The sequence below is a fragment of the Bacillus rossius genome, chromosome 12, assembly GCF_032445375.1.
Source record: "Bacillus rossius redtenbacheri isolate Brsri chromosome 12, Brsri_v3, whole genome shotgun sequence".
Lineage (NCBI taxonomy): Eukaryota > Metazoa > Arthropoda > Insecta > Phasmatodea > Bacillidae > Bacillus > Bacillus rossius.
Window position 1 is genome coordinate 27,500,487 of NC_086339.1, and position 13,702 is coordinate 27,514,188.

Sequence of the window (13,702 nt, forward strand, 5' to 3'; positions counted from 1 at the left end):
CCAAAAATGTATTTAGTAATTTTTTTATATTACTCCTATGAGTTATAATAAGTTCAAATTGATGCGATATTAGTAATTGTCAGTAATAGCGATTTTTCTGTTTTTCACAGAACCTTCCCCATTTCTACCCCTTTGGTTTATTTTTGCCCATTAACGTTCTTGACCGAGAATTTCCATTACTTATTTTATGTATCAATTTGGAAATGATTCTTGCAAACTTTTCGTGCAGTTTTCGTTTCCATAAAGTTATATGTATATATATGTATATAGACATACACACACTTTTGAGTTGACAATGGTTTTAGGGTACCTATATGGACCATGAAACAAAAAACTATATAAAATTTTTCCTAATTTCATACTATAGTAACGACTACAATAAGTAGTCTTTCTTCGAAATCTACCTAATAATAAACATAAGCACAAATCCAACTAATTTTTAACCTTTCCGGAAATTGTATTTTTGAAAACTTTAAAGTGATAATTAAATTATAAAAAAGACTAGAAACAGGTAATTACATGACGAGTAACGTGTGTTGTCAAATTTTTTGTAATTTAAACGTTTTGTATTAGTTTTATAATGGTGTATCATATCTCCGTAGCTTATCGAGTGGTAGGTGTAATTTTGGCATCAACAAAAATAATAAAACATTTTACCAGCTACTTTTTTTATCATATTTATAAATTTAACCCTTAAGTGGTCGAAGAGTTTTTGTAATAATTATAATTTAACTATAAATCTAATCAAGCGGTTAAATAAAAATAAAATTGGCATAATTATTTAATTATAAAATACACTACAATTTCTTTCTTATCCAATAAGTGTTTCCATTTTTAATTAAACACACATTTGTTCCATTTGGAATTACCCTTTCCAGTCACGATAACTAAGTTACATGAGCCAACATTGAAATTGGTTTTGATAGTTTTGGGTATTGTATGATTTTACAATGGAATACTAGTAATATATTACCTGCTTGTAAGTATCGAGTGCTCAAAACTTACAAGCTTTTTTTTCTGACCATATAAACTCGTTCAATATAGTGTGTAGTAATGTATTGCAGTTAAGTCATTAATAAGTTCTGAGCGAAGCCGCCGGATGAAATTAATGAGCCTTATCATGCATGTACAACACATTAACAAACTCGCGTTGTGCATTAAACCAGTACACAATACATTTTATAACACCTATTGCCTTTTGTCATAAGTTGGATACTCGTCAACCCTCAAAACATTCTTTTTTTTCTTCACACTCTTTCTACATTTGTCAACTGCACTAAATTTTGTAAAGAATTCACGAATTCTCATTGTAATTTTTTTCATTAACTATAATTTATGATAAGTTAATACATAGTTTTAGCTTCTGCAACGTTCATATTCCTTTTATTAAAACGATCAAAACAAACTTCGGCAATATATTACTAATAAGTTATTTGTTTTACATTTATTAATAAAACTGCAATAAAACTCGGTTTTACTATATGTAACCATAAAATTTTAAATTTTTATAGTTATTGTGATTAAATTGTTTCGAAAATGTAAAAATACTAGCGAAAGGCGAATAGTGTTTGAAGATGAAGACTTGTTAGCTATCGACGAGTCTCACTCCCTCACGAAGTACCTCTTTGTTAATATTCACATGATGAAATCTCAAGCGAACAATTAATTACTGATATTATTCTATAAGACCTGCTATATCAATCTTTTATTTCGAAATGTAAATCATGATAACAGATTAAGTAAATAAAAAAATATGAAGTACAGTTATCTGTACCTTTTGTAAAGCACTCTCAATGGCTGATTCTCCAAATGCCACAGATTGCATCATGAAGGATGTTTGGCGTATAAAAGGATTCGCAGTTTAGGCAGAGTATGACTCTCTCACTTCTCTGCAATCATGAAGGTTCTGGTGGTAGCGGTGCTCTTTCTGGCGGCTGCCCAGGTAACTAGAAAACGGAATTCTTTTAAATTTTATATTTCTTGAATTTCATAGGTTAAGTTATGACTTTTGTGGGTTACAAATATTTTAAATTATTGACAATTGTTAATTTAAAAAATTAAGTATGCAGTGTTAACACTTTAAGATAGTGCATTTACTGCATAGTATCTACCACTTAGATCCAAAATAGGAAAGTTATGGTTACATGGATATCATGATATCTACGGAAACTCTAGGGCCCAATACTAGCGGTAAAGCAAATATCATGAATTAAGATATTTTATAAGACCATTGAATATTATCTATTGATAGTGATATTACAGTTGTGGTCATACCTAAAAATAAATTTCATATTAAATGATCCGCAGGGGAAAATATATTTGTAGCAGGAAGCCACTAATAACTTAAGGCATTCTAAAGTAGCTTGGCTTCTGGGTTGTAGCCGTGAGCTACAACCCAAAAGCTAAGCTACTTCAGACAATGGCCGTGAAATCCTGCAAACACTTTAAGGAATTCTACTTCATTCATACTATACTTTAAGAAAACAATTTTTTTTGTAAAGAAGAACTATAAATTGTTATTGACCTAAAACTTTGTTCAAACGAAGATTTTTTGTTTTATTTTATATCTTCCCCTTAAACTTAGACGACAAGACCTTTTTTTTTTTGCAAGGGTAACATTTTACTTACACTTAGTATTCTGGGGTGTAAACAACAATCACTAAACATATTCCAATTCTTTTCTGCGTGCAGGCCAAGTCCGTGGCGGACTTGTCAGACCTGCAGTTCGTCCACAAGTACGTGACCCCGAACCCCCGCCACACCGCGGAGGAGTGGGAGGCCATCTACGCCGCCGCCGAGGCCGACACTCCAGAGAACACCACTGGACTCGTGCTGGGGACAGTCCCGCAACCTGGTGAGAGAAGGCGTGAGACGTGCCAGTGACACACACACTTGGGCTCGATATCGACACAATTGGAAGTCACTGTTCAGTCAATGTAGAGTATTTGCATTGGTATTAGTCTGTATATCCTTAACACATTAAACAAACCCCCTTATTGACTAATGGCACAAGTTTTATGCCATAGTTTTCAAATAAACCAGACATTTTTTAGAGATAAAAATAATATTGAAACTATAATGTTGAAAAAATGAGCAGGGAAAGGACAATTTAACAGTTCTGTGAGAGATTAGGAAGGTAGCAGTGGCCGAGCACTTTATTACTAACATAAGAGTCTGTAAAAAACAATATAAATAATAATTTTTAATGTTTCCATGTGTTGTAGGAACAGTTAAATTGTATTTCCACCTAGCCAGCGCAATATGGTTTATACTGGAAATAATGTATTTTACTTTCATATCCAGAACCATTTCAACAAAATGTAGTAGCAACTGAGAGTGGTTATGAATTGTCAAAAAAATATAGTCGCATAACCAGATTTCTGTACTCACTATCCATATAGGAACTCAATATGGGAGCAGTGCTGCCCAGCAAGACTTGTAGATTTTTTCCTGATGAAAGTAAAAAGAATCCTGATTTGAATATGGAATAAATTATGATCCATTGGAATAACAATTTTTTATTTAGGTATATGTATCCATTGCCCAAAACATCTGATTATATACTGTTAACCGAAATGAAATATAAGTTAAAACAGTGGCCAAAATGCATATAAATATCTGATAATGGAATAGTAATCAATCAAGAGAAAGGACATGGGATAGGATTGGTAGCAGAGCATGGTTTGGTTTCATGCACCTTTGGGTTTCATCTATTCATGGAGTTAAAAACTGTCATAAGAATGCATGCTGTGATGTAGTTTAGGTAACTTTTTACCTCAAAATTACCATACTGCAACACCGAAAATATTGTGGAAATGGTGTTTCACCAACATCAATGTTTTTTAATAATTGTGAATTAGAATTACACCAATAAACACTGTCACTACCATGCAATGAAATAATTTAACTGTATTGCCATTATGCGAACATTACTCTCCAGCTAATTTTTAAGCTGTCACACAAACATAGCTGAGATTGATGGAAATCAGCTTCATGCAGTATCTAAGTAGTTAGGAGTGCATAGACACATCCTGATTCTGTAATTGTTACCAAGGTTAGATTTCTACTACCTTGTAAACTGTGGAAGAATGTTCATTATCTGCTTGTTTTATCTCAATATGTACCGATCATGTGCTGTGACGTTGCGACTGTGACGTGTGCGCAGAGGATGCCGGGAAGGTGTTCGTGGAGCCTGCGGACCGCATCATCGCCGGTTCATCCGCTGCCCTGGGTCAGTTCCCCTGGCAGGCGCTGCTGATCCTGGGAGGATCCGGCCTGTGCGGGGGTTCGCTCATCTCCAACCAGTGGGTCCTCACGGCCGCCCACTGCATGGTCGGGTGAGCTCCATTGATCGCAACAATTGTTCGAACCCACGGTTAAATAGTTACCTACATTCTACATGGAATTATTTTTAAAAATTAGCAACCAAAATAAAACCACTCAAGAATTATTTGCACTGCTTTGATTTCTGTACAAGACTGTGACAAACAGTGAACTGCGAACTGTAAGCGAAAGTAAACATTTTATCACCCCAGAACTCATACTTTAATGTACACACCTAATCAAAAGAAAGCCAGAAATCTAGAAATCGTAAGTGTCATGCTTACAATATAACCGAGTGTTGCAAAAAGTTTTTTAGAAGTGTACTTTAAAGTAGGGCTACAAGAAAATTGCTTTGTAATGTTTAATTTATTTATGTCAAAACTACAACATTTTTCTTTACTCCATTTGTATCATTTTAGGAAACCAATTGACTTCTTTAGGTAAACTATTAGATTAATAAATTTTACAGACAAATAAATTTTTAATTTTATTTTTGTACATATATATATATATAGATGCATACTGACAAATATAACCAAATTTTTTCTTTGTAAAATAAATTTTAGATATAGTGCACCACGCTAAAGGGAGCAAACCAAACAAATTTTTGATGAAATTCTACTGATTTTTTGAAGTATTATTAGTTTCATTTAAAGTGTGCTATTCCATATTCAATGGAGTCGCTTTCATCTACAACACCAAATAAATATAGGAACTAAAATAATATTTCTACATTTGATTACGCACGTCTCTACGCCCATCAAGGCAATCTGGGTTGGATTCTCGAAGCCGGTGGGTTTTACTTGGCAGGGAACGTAAGCAAGAAGGAATACAGGAAGTGACTAGTCAGCAGGCAAGAATACCTATTGTAAACGCAGTAAACCAGACAGAATGCTCCACCAACTTAGAATGGCCATGCACCAACATCACCCACCCAAGATAGGAAAGAGCTCTTGATATGTCAATTCTTTCGGTGTCCAGACATGGTGAGGTTTCCTATATTGAGACAAATAAAACCACATGCCTCACTCCTCGTGATACATTCTAATCAATCCGTGTAAATTATAGCTTTGCAAACAATTCTTTTCTTGGAAACCAAAAATTATCTTTAATTTTTTGCGGGAGCTGCCCGCCGAATCATCGGAGGAACATTCCCTCCACCGATTCTTCATCCAATATTCCATTATCTCATCATCTCCCAAACATATTTTCTTATAATCTATATTTAAGCAAGATGTGACGCATTAATTAATTAATTTATTTGTTTATCTTCCACAGAATAAACAGCTACCGCATCACTCTGGGTGCGACTAGCCGGACCGCGGCCCAAGCTGGGTCCGTGACGGAGAGTGCGCGCCAGGCGATCATTCATGCCAACTACAACGACAACACCCATGTCAACGACATCGGCCTGATTCATCTGGCTTCAGCAGTCGCTCTCAACAGTGAGTGCTTCACGGCACAGAGTAACAATATTTAAGAGGTCGCTGCAGTTCCAAAATGCATCCTCCCATCCTATTCAAATGGTACAAAATTCTGGTGGCATGGTCAGGAATTCATAGCTATTCTTTTCTTTCTTTAGTCATATGCTCTGAATATTTTGTCAGGTGTTATATTTCAGCTTGGTCGGGAATACCGAGCATTCTCATAGACTTTTTATGTTGGCATAATATCGTAAGATGCGCAGTGTGGAAGGTATTAAAAAAAGATTTGATGTCACACAATTCATCAGGTATTTAGCAGATCCTAAAGTTACCCATGTCCAAACCTTCTCCTTCAAGAATATTTTTGATAATTTAGTAGAAGATGATTAGGAGGAAGCTGAGCAGAAAATATAATGAGCAATCCCAGGATTGATGATAGCAGAGTCAGCAAGGTTTAGAGAACCAGTATCCAGATGACACGACTTGAATGATTCTGCTGAGACCCTACGAGATGACGATGAAACACTCAAGGAATGTATGAGTGGGGTTAAAAGGGTATACTCCGAATAAAACTCACAAACATAAGCAAAGACCTACTTGCGGATAATTCCTTGGTGAGAGGCGGATGGTAAGTCAAATCAGACACAGTGGCCATAGTAAAATATGTTTAGAATACGATAATATAATGAGAAGAAATATGTATTGTGGTTAGATACCAGGAAATGTAGCACATTAATTTGGATTCATTTACATTTGCATAGCCCCATGTATAAATAACCAAGCCTGCTTTTATTTTGGGTGATTTATTACTGCGGAACCACTTATTCTTTTAAGTGGATTAACTTTATTCGGCCACTGTATTACTACCCACAGTTAAAGATAGCAACTTTGAAAGAATTTTACTACAATAATAAAAATAACGAAATGTTGGTATGCATTTTTGCCGTCTAATGTCGGCCCAAATGTATCAGCGAAATTTCCGCGTGTAACCTATATGCATAAAGAAGATTTTCTAATTGTTTGTAGGTTTGTCGGTTTGTTTGTTTCTTATACAAATGTACAGTTTTGATCCAAGCTTGATGCAATTTTCCACACTAGAAATAAGAATAAGGTCACTGTCTACATGAGGTTTCGAAGAAAACGCAACCATCCTTCTTTACCAAGCACCTCAACGCAGAATTTAGGTACTTCTAAGATAAATTTCGCTTTTGTTTTGTCGATACTTTATTAACCTTCTGGAAACGGTTATTGTTGATATGTACTTTCTTCGTGTCCTGGCTACGGCTATTACATTTTTCTATTCACTTTCGGATCTTACTATTATGACATAAAATATGCAATATATAAATTTCAAATTATAATAACACGAAGCGCAAAGAGTGGATTTCACCGGGTACTTCCGTTAGTAGTTTATAAAGTGTTCCTTATGTTGCAGGGAGAGTTACACGGTACCTCTGACCCAGCTTATTGTTGTACCTATATTAAGCTAATAGCCTGGGATAGTTTTGGGTACATAATTTAGTTTCTTCAACCATGATATTATTTCAGTGCATTTCATGTAATCATATGACCTCCAGGTTACGCTATTCCCCTGTTCTAAGTAATTGTCGGTTCGAGTGAACCTGTGGCATCTCGACATCCCCACGTACTGTTGCAGACCACATCAATGTCGTCAAGCTGCCCCACAACGCTGGAAACACATTCGCTGGGTCAGCTGCCACAGTCAGCGGCTTCGGGCGCGTAAACAGCGGTGAGTTGTGTACATCTAAAGTGCATATGTCTACACCTGCTCACCCACCAAAGATTCTTATCACACTACCTACATACCCACCATTATCATTCACATATATAGACTAAAGTAAATAAATATACTTACAATACCACCCCCCCTGATCGTCACTCCCTGCTGTCACTCACTGCTTACCTTCGTAGCACAGTTCGATGTCCCAGTTGAGACATGGGTGTAAATTTTCTGCGCAGTCAAGGAATTGTTAAAAATTGAAGTGTATCAAACTATCATACATTAAGCAGTCAAACAAAAAATATAATTAATTTTTATGTTTATTTATAACATCTGACCCGGGAATAAGTGTTTCCGGATTATTTTCCTGACCGGGTCGGGTATTCTTTACTTGTGGAAAATTTTATTCCAAAGTTCAGGACTGACGTTGTTTTGTCTCTTCAACTCCTCACAGTGAAATTCTGCCCTAGTCACACCTTCGCGCCATCATAATCTTTGGGGGATGCAAAAAAGCCTGCCCGATCATCATTATTATATGCGTAGGAACATTCAGCTGATGGTGTATCTGCTTACCAGGGCCATTCTAGAAGTAAAGTACATTTGTTTTTCTGGATATTTTTATTCACGACAACGAAACAAATCTTATTGTACAACACTTATTAGTTATTACATATTAGATATTTTTATATGTAGTCGCTATACAAATTTAATTATATGTCATAGCGTATCACCAGATTTTCTATGCCTTATGCATAGTTAGTTATCGTCAAGTTGTTGAATCGGTCATTAAGGTCCTTATTCTTGACATCCATACTAAAACATCTATCCTGTTGAATTTTTCCCCTCAATCCTTGATTTGAGTTTATTAAGCACAACTGCATGTCGGTCTGAGAGTTCTTCAAAGTGAATATTCGTTCGCTCACCATTAAACCTAAAGCACAATTTTCGAAATGTATCTTCATTCATCACATCATAAAATCTCGGTTATTTGTCCGAAAATTTATAAAGGGTGAAATTATTTTTTCTCATTTAAAAAGCGCTTTACTCTACGAAATTCACACTTGGTGGGATCTTCAGTTTTGGCACATGTTTTGAAGTCCTGCTGTAGGCTAAACGGTAAACGACCGTCGCGACTCGCGTTAATGTCAGACTGATGACGGAATGGGAGATTCCATGACGCGGCGGTGTTAGGTGGAATTGGTGGGGGGGGGGGGGAGGAGAGATAGAACTCAGCTACTCATCAGTTTATTATCAGGCCAAGTGAGTATAACTTCCAACGCGCGCGCATAAGTACGCGCACCCATCTTCTATCCTCTTTCACACGTCCGCTCGCTCCTTTCGCAGGCAACAACGCGGTGGCGTCGGTCCTGCAGTACGCCAACGTGGAGATCATCACGAACGCCGTGTGCGCGCGCACCTGGGGCAACAGGGTCACGGCGTCCAACATCTGCAGCCTCGGCTCCAACGGGAGGAGCCCTTGCAACGTGAGTGACGTCATCCGGCGAACTGCGCCGGACAGGCTCAGACCTGTTTGAGGGCCATTCCACGGACATTCTCCATCGCTGGCTCACACTGTGTGCCACATACACACACACACATTAAACGTGTCAGTGTTCTCCAGTTGAACGATAGGGCCTACTGGTGTGTGGGAGCGCTCACCCTGTTTGTCGTCCGGCAGGGCGACAGCGGCGGTCCACTGGTGGTCCACGAGGGCAGCGGCTACACGCTGGTGGGAGCCGTGTCCTTCGGCGTCACCAACTGCCTGCCTAACCACCCGGCCGTGTACGCCCGCATAACCAGCTTCCTCGCCTGGATCTCGTCTCACAGCGGCGTCGCCGTCTGAGCTTCTTACCCTCGGGACGCGAGCGTTTGCGACCGCAAACCATTAATTTAAATCAACTGCAAAATAAATAAATAAATAAATAAATAAAATCTTTTTGTTACAAAAATGTTGCTAGTTCTGTGTTTATTTCATCACCGCACAATTAATCACACGAATAATCACTGGAGACCACACAATTAACGTTTTCACTGGATAATGGGCAGTTTGTACCAGTGACGGCTGTGAATGTGAATGGGTACGCCTTGGGCTACCCAACAAATTAAAAAATTGAAAATGGGAAATAATACTTTTGGCAAAAAAAAAATTACACAATTCATATAAAACGTTAATTTTATTTTGAAATTATTCAAAAAAAAGTAAATCTGATTTTCATTTCAAACTGTAATCGTCTGCAATTGCAATGAAATGAAACTATACATTCGCCTGCAGAGTGGTAACAATTTTACATTAACTTAATGGTCGTGTTATAATACTTACCTTATATTAACACAAGCTTAATCCTAACAGTTAATTTTGTGACCTTTATACAGGTATTAAAGTGTGCTTTGTTCACATACAATAATGTAGTTGTAATAATTCTTATGATTAATATATTATACATATTGAATTTTCAATGAGAAATAAATGACCTTCAGAAAGCCACAAAACTTACCACTTTGAAATGAATTTAAAAAAATCCCCGGACCACATTCTAATGTGGGGTCAAACCCCCTCCCCCCACGGTAGGGCCCGAGCTCCCAAAACTGTGCATACGCCCCTGTGGTACAGTTCGGGCCCACCAAAAAAAAATTTCATTGAGTAGCCCCTGGTTTTGACACTTTATGAAGGCCAAGAAAAAAACAACCAAATAACGAGATTTATAATTAGAAATGATCTAATCACACTGTTACACTACTCAGTCATAACAGAGTACACCAAAATTCTGTTATTACTTTGTCACACTTCACTCTTTCTTGATGACTGGGGTAACTAGTGGATCTTTTAGTTTCAGAAGGCAAAATAATGATTTTATCTAGATATTATTTGCTCTGTTTTTATTTTACATTTGATTATTTTCACAGTAAGATGATATTTTATAAATTGATTGACATACATACATATAAATAACATGGATTTAAAATTACATTCTCAAAAGAATGGGCCAGCCCTTAATAGAAAATTTCATTGATTATTAACACAATTTAGATTAAATTCGCAGCATTAAACTGGTTAAGTTCCTTTTACAATAATCACACTTGGAGTGATTGAAGTCCTGAATAAAATTGTTTATGATGTTGAGATCCTTTCAACATTGTGGCTTAATGTTATTCTGAAGATTTAAAAAACTGAAGAACTGGAAGTTTGACTATGGCTGGCCAAAGTTATACTGCTAACGAGGCGTCCAGGCGCCTTTGTCGCCCTCATTGATGGAGGAAGGGCTCGAGGGTGGAGTGGTCAGATCAGCATCTGGCCCTTCGAAACTGATCTGGTCAATGGAAACTTGGACGTGTCCTTGGACACTGTCTGTGAACAGATCCGAAACGCATATGATCAGGACTGGTTCATAGAAAGATGGAAAAATAGGCAGAAAATGCCTTCTAATCACGATGATGCTCGGAGAATGAAGGTTGTCATAACTCACCATACAGGGAGATGGATTCCAGGATCAGCCCGGGTGCGGAGCTCGCGAACCCGCGGTTGTCGCGGACGTTTCCGTGATTAAAAAAAAATAATAAATTATGATTAACAAAACATGACTACTCCTATGAGTTAGATATACATGGACTGACTAAATGCTAATCACTAAAGTTGTGGGAATCATATCCCTGGCTTAGCTGATTACATCTTAAAAAAACGTAGTGACGTCTTGAAGCCGAATATACGGTGTAGTCGCGGCGCGCAGTAAATTTGGGGCAGCAGCGACACTTAATTAAAAGGCGAAGTCAATCAAAAGAAAGGGGGAAACTTCGGCGTCCGGACCGAAAGGTTCCGAAGATTACCGAGGTGCTTGTCGAGAAATACTGACTTCGATATCTAGAAGTTGGTGGTACTGGCCGGTGTCATCGCGATCTACTGAAGTGTGTCTGAACTAAGTAGAGGTCGACTCACACGAGGCGACTGCTAAAGCATGGGGCTTATGGAGCGGACCAGGCCAGCGCTCTGGTAGCCTGGGAAGAAACCACGGGGTACTGGTTGTTGCGGGAGACGCCAGAGGGCAGGCGTTTAGTGGGCATTCAAACACCCAGGGGAAGTGATGATTAGCAACACTGCCACTAGAGTGCATAAGCATGTACTTTTTGGGACTGGAGTCGTGGCCTTGGGACAGGCCGACCCTGGCCAGGGTAAGTGGCCGGTCAGTGCTCTGGACCGTGTTCCCAGGAAAACTTGGAGGAGCGGGGTGGGTGTAAACTGCGGTGACAGTGGGAACGAAGCTCTACTGAGCCCGGAGGCGTGACTGGACGTTGGTGAAACTGACTCGAGATCAAGTCATGGAGTGCTCACGTCAGGCGAGGTCTTATAAACAGCCTGCCCTGAGAGCTTGCAGGACATAGCAGTTATTGTCACGGCTCGGAGGCGAATTTCAGGCGACGTAAGTGCGCCAAGGCGGAAATGAAACGATAGCCAATACTGGGTCATTAAATGGTAGGAAAAATCATATACTGGGAAGGATTGGGGAGAGAGGACTGATAAAGATAAAATGGAGTGTACAGGAGGAGGAACAAGTTTAAGTTCTTGCAGCAAGAAAATAAAATTACCGGCAACAGAATATATTAAAAAATTTAAATTTAGAATTATGCCAAAAATACTAATTGGCTGCACAACACGTAATTACGAATGAAAGTAAATTTTAGTAGCAGTTTACAGACAAATAAATGTTTATGGAGTTTATCCTGGCACCATTAAATTAAAGCGAATTTCTCATATATCTATTCCTTACAAAATGTGTCAATGTATTGAAATGAGTAATAATAATTAAAACATAATATTAGTTGTAGTTTTTTAAGAACATAGTTATGAAAAATAATGCAGTATTTTAAAAGAATGATATTAAATTCAACAGTCTTAGCTTTAACTGTAATACTTTTCCAAATAAATGATTTGCAACCAACATCATGACATTTTAGAATTTACTTAAAGTGACGGTTTCGGATTTGTACTGTGGTAAAGCACTAACGATTAAAACTTTTTCACTTACAGAGAACGTAAAAACATATTCCCCGATACTTAAGACCTTTATCAGTAGTACATGAATGTATTTCCGGCGCCTGGAGTCGAAGCGTGGTGTCAGTGCCGGTGTCAGCTGCCTTGGATTACGACGTCACGGCGACCATCTTGGATAACCTCGACCTTAACCTTAAATGTAAATTTTAACAATGGTCCAAAAGTTGCCTAAATTGAACTAAAAAATTGCCTAAATCGAGCCAAAATTCGCCAAAATGACAATTTTTCCCCCGGAGTTCAGGAAGCAAACTCAACACAAAATGTGAACAAATATTTAATTTCAAATTTACCATTTACAAGTGAAAATTTTCCATTATATTTGAAAAATTTGAAAATCGTAATGCCTTAAAATTTGTTTTCCTTTAAAAGAGTGAAAATCCCCCAAAGCGGTTTAAATTCCTCATCGAAAAGCCGTCATTAAGCCGCTGGGGACATTTGACCTTGAATGGATGACGTCATGTTCGCCATAGTGAAATCCTTCATATTGGATTTCGCCATTTTGAATTTTGGCATATCTTATACTATCTTGCAACCTTCCACAAGCTTTGTATTCTAAAACCTTTCCCCATTCCATTTTTAATAAAATCCCGTACAGCATATTAAAATTTCGTAATTATTATTCAAAAAATCACAAACAAAATTGCAATTTTTTACAGCCAAACGTTTTACGAGTTAGATTCTTAAGCACATTCTCTCTTCTCGTGTCCACATTTTTGGGTAGAGGCTATTGTACCTTTAATAGCCATTGTCGATAATTTCACCTAGATGATCTAGTTTATTACGCAGGTGACACAGATGCATAAATGTTTCCTTTGGCAATGTCGGTTGTGATGGAACACATTAAATCAAGTTATGCATATTTTTTGGCATCAACGTCGGCAGGATCTGCACCGTCAATGGTACAACATCCTCAAAGATATGCGTTAAAAATGGTTAAGATACCAACGAGTTTTGAAATAATATAAGTCTTACATGTCAGACGATGCAACTAGACTACCCTTAAATCGAGGTAGTCAGTAATAAAATGAGATCAGTGCCGCCTGGCCTCCACTTATATACAAGCAGCGACTGGAATAATACGAGAGTCAAAACAAGGATTATTTTCCTTTATTTAATGTTAATTTTTTTTACTGATCTAGGTTATTTTGTACGAATTTAAGGTAAAGAATA

The 13,702-nt window shown here is 37.6% G+C and overlaps 1 protein-coding gene across 1 annotated transcript in view; it reads left to right on the plus strand.

Annotated features, from left to right (window-relative positions):
• Positions 1-1,853: 1,853 nt before the first annotated feature.
• LOC134537278 (transmembrane protease serine 9-like) overlaps positions 1,854-13,702 on the plus strand; it is a 30,800-nt gene continuing 18,951 nt past the window's right edge. Inside the window, exons 1-7 of the mRNA XM_063377551.1 lie at positions 1,854-1,942; positions 2,692-2,854; positions 4,166-4,337; positions 5,602-5,768; positions 7,405-7,497; positions 8,833-8,972; positions 9,167-9,325. Coding sequence (XP_063233621.1) covers positions 1,898-1,942; positions 2,692-2,854; positions 4,166-4,337; positions 5,602-5,768; positions 7,405-7,497; positions 8,833-8,972; positions 9,167-9,325 — 939 coding nt within the window. The 5' untranslated portion in view covers positions 1,854-1,897. The remainder of the gene's footprint in view (positions 1,943-2,691; positions 2,855-4,165; positions 4,338-5,601; positions 5,769-7,404; positions 7,498-8,832; positions 8,973-9,166; positions 9,326-13,702) is intronic.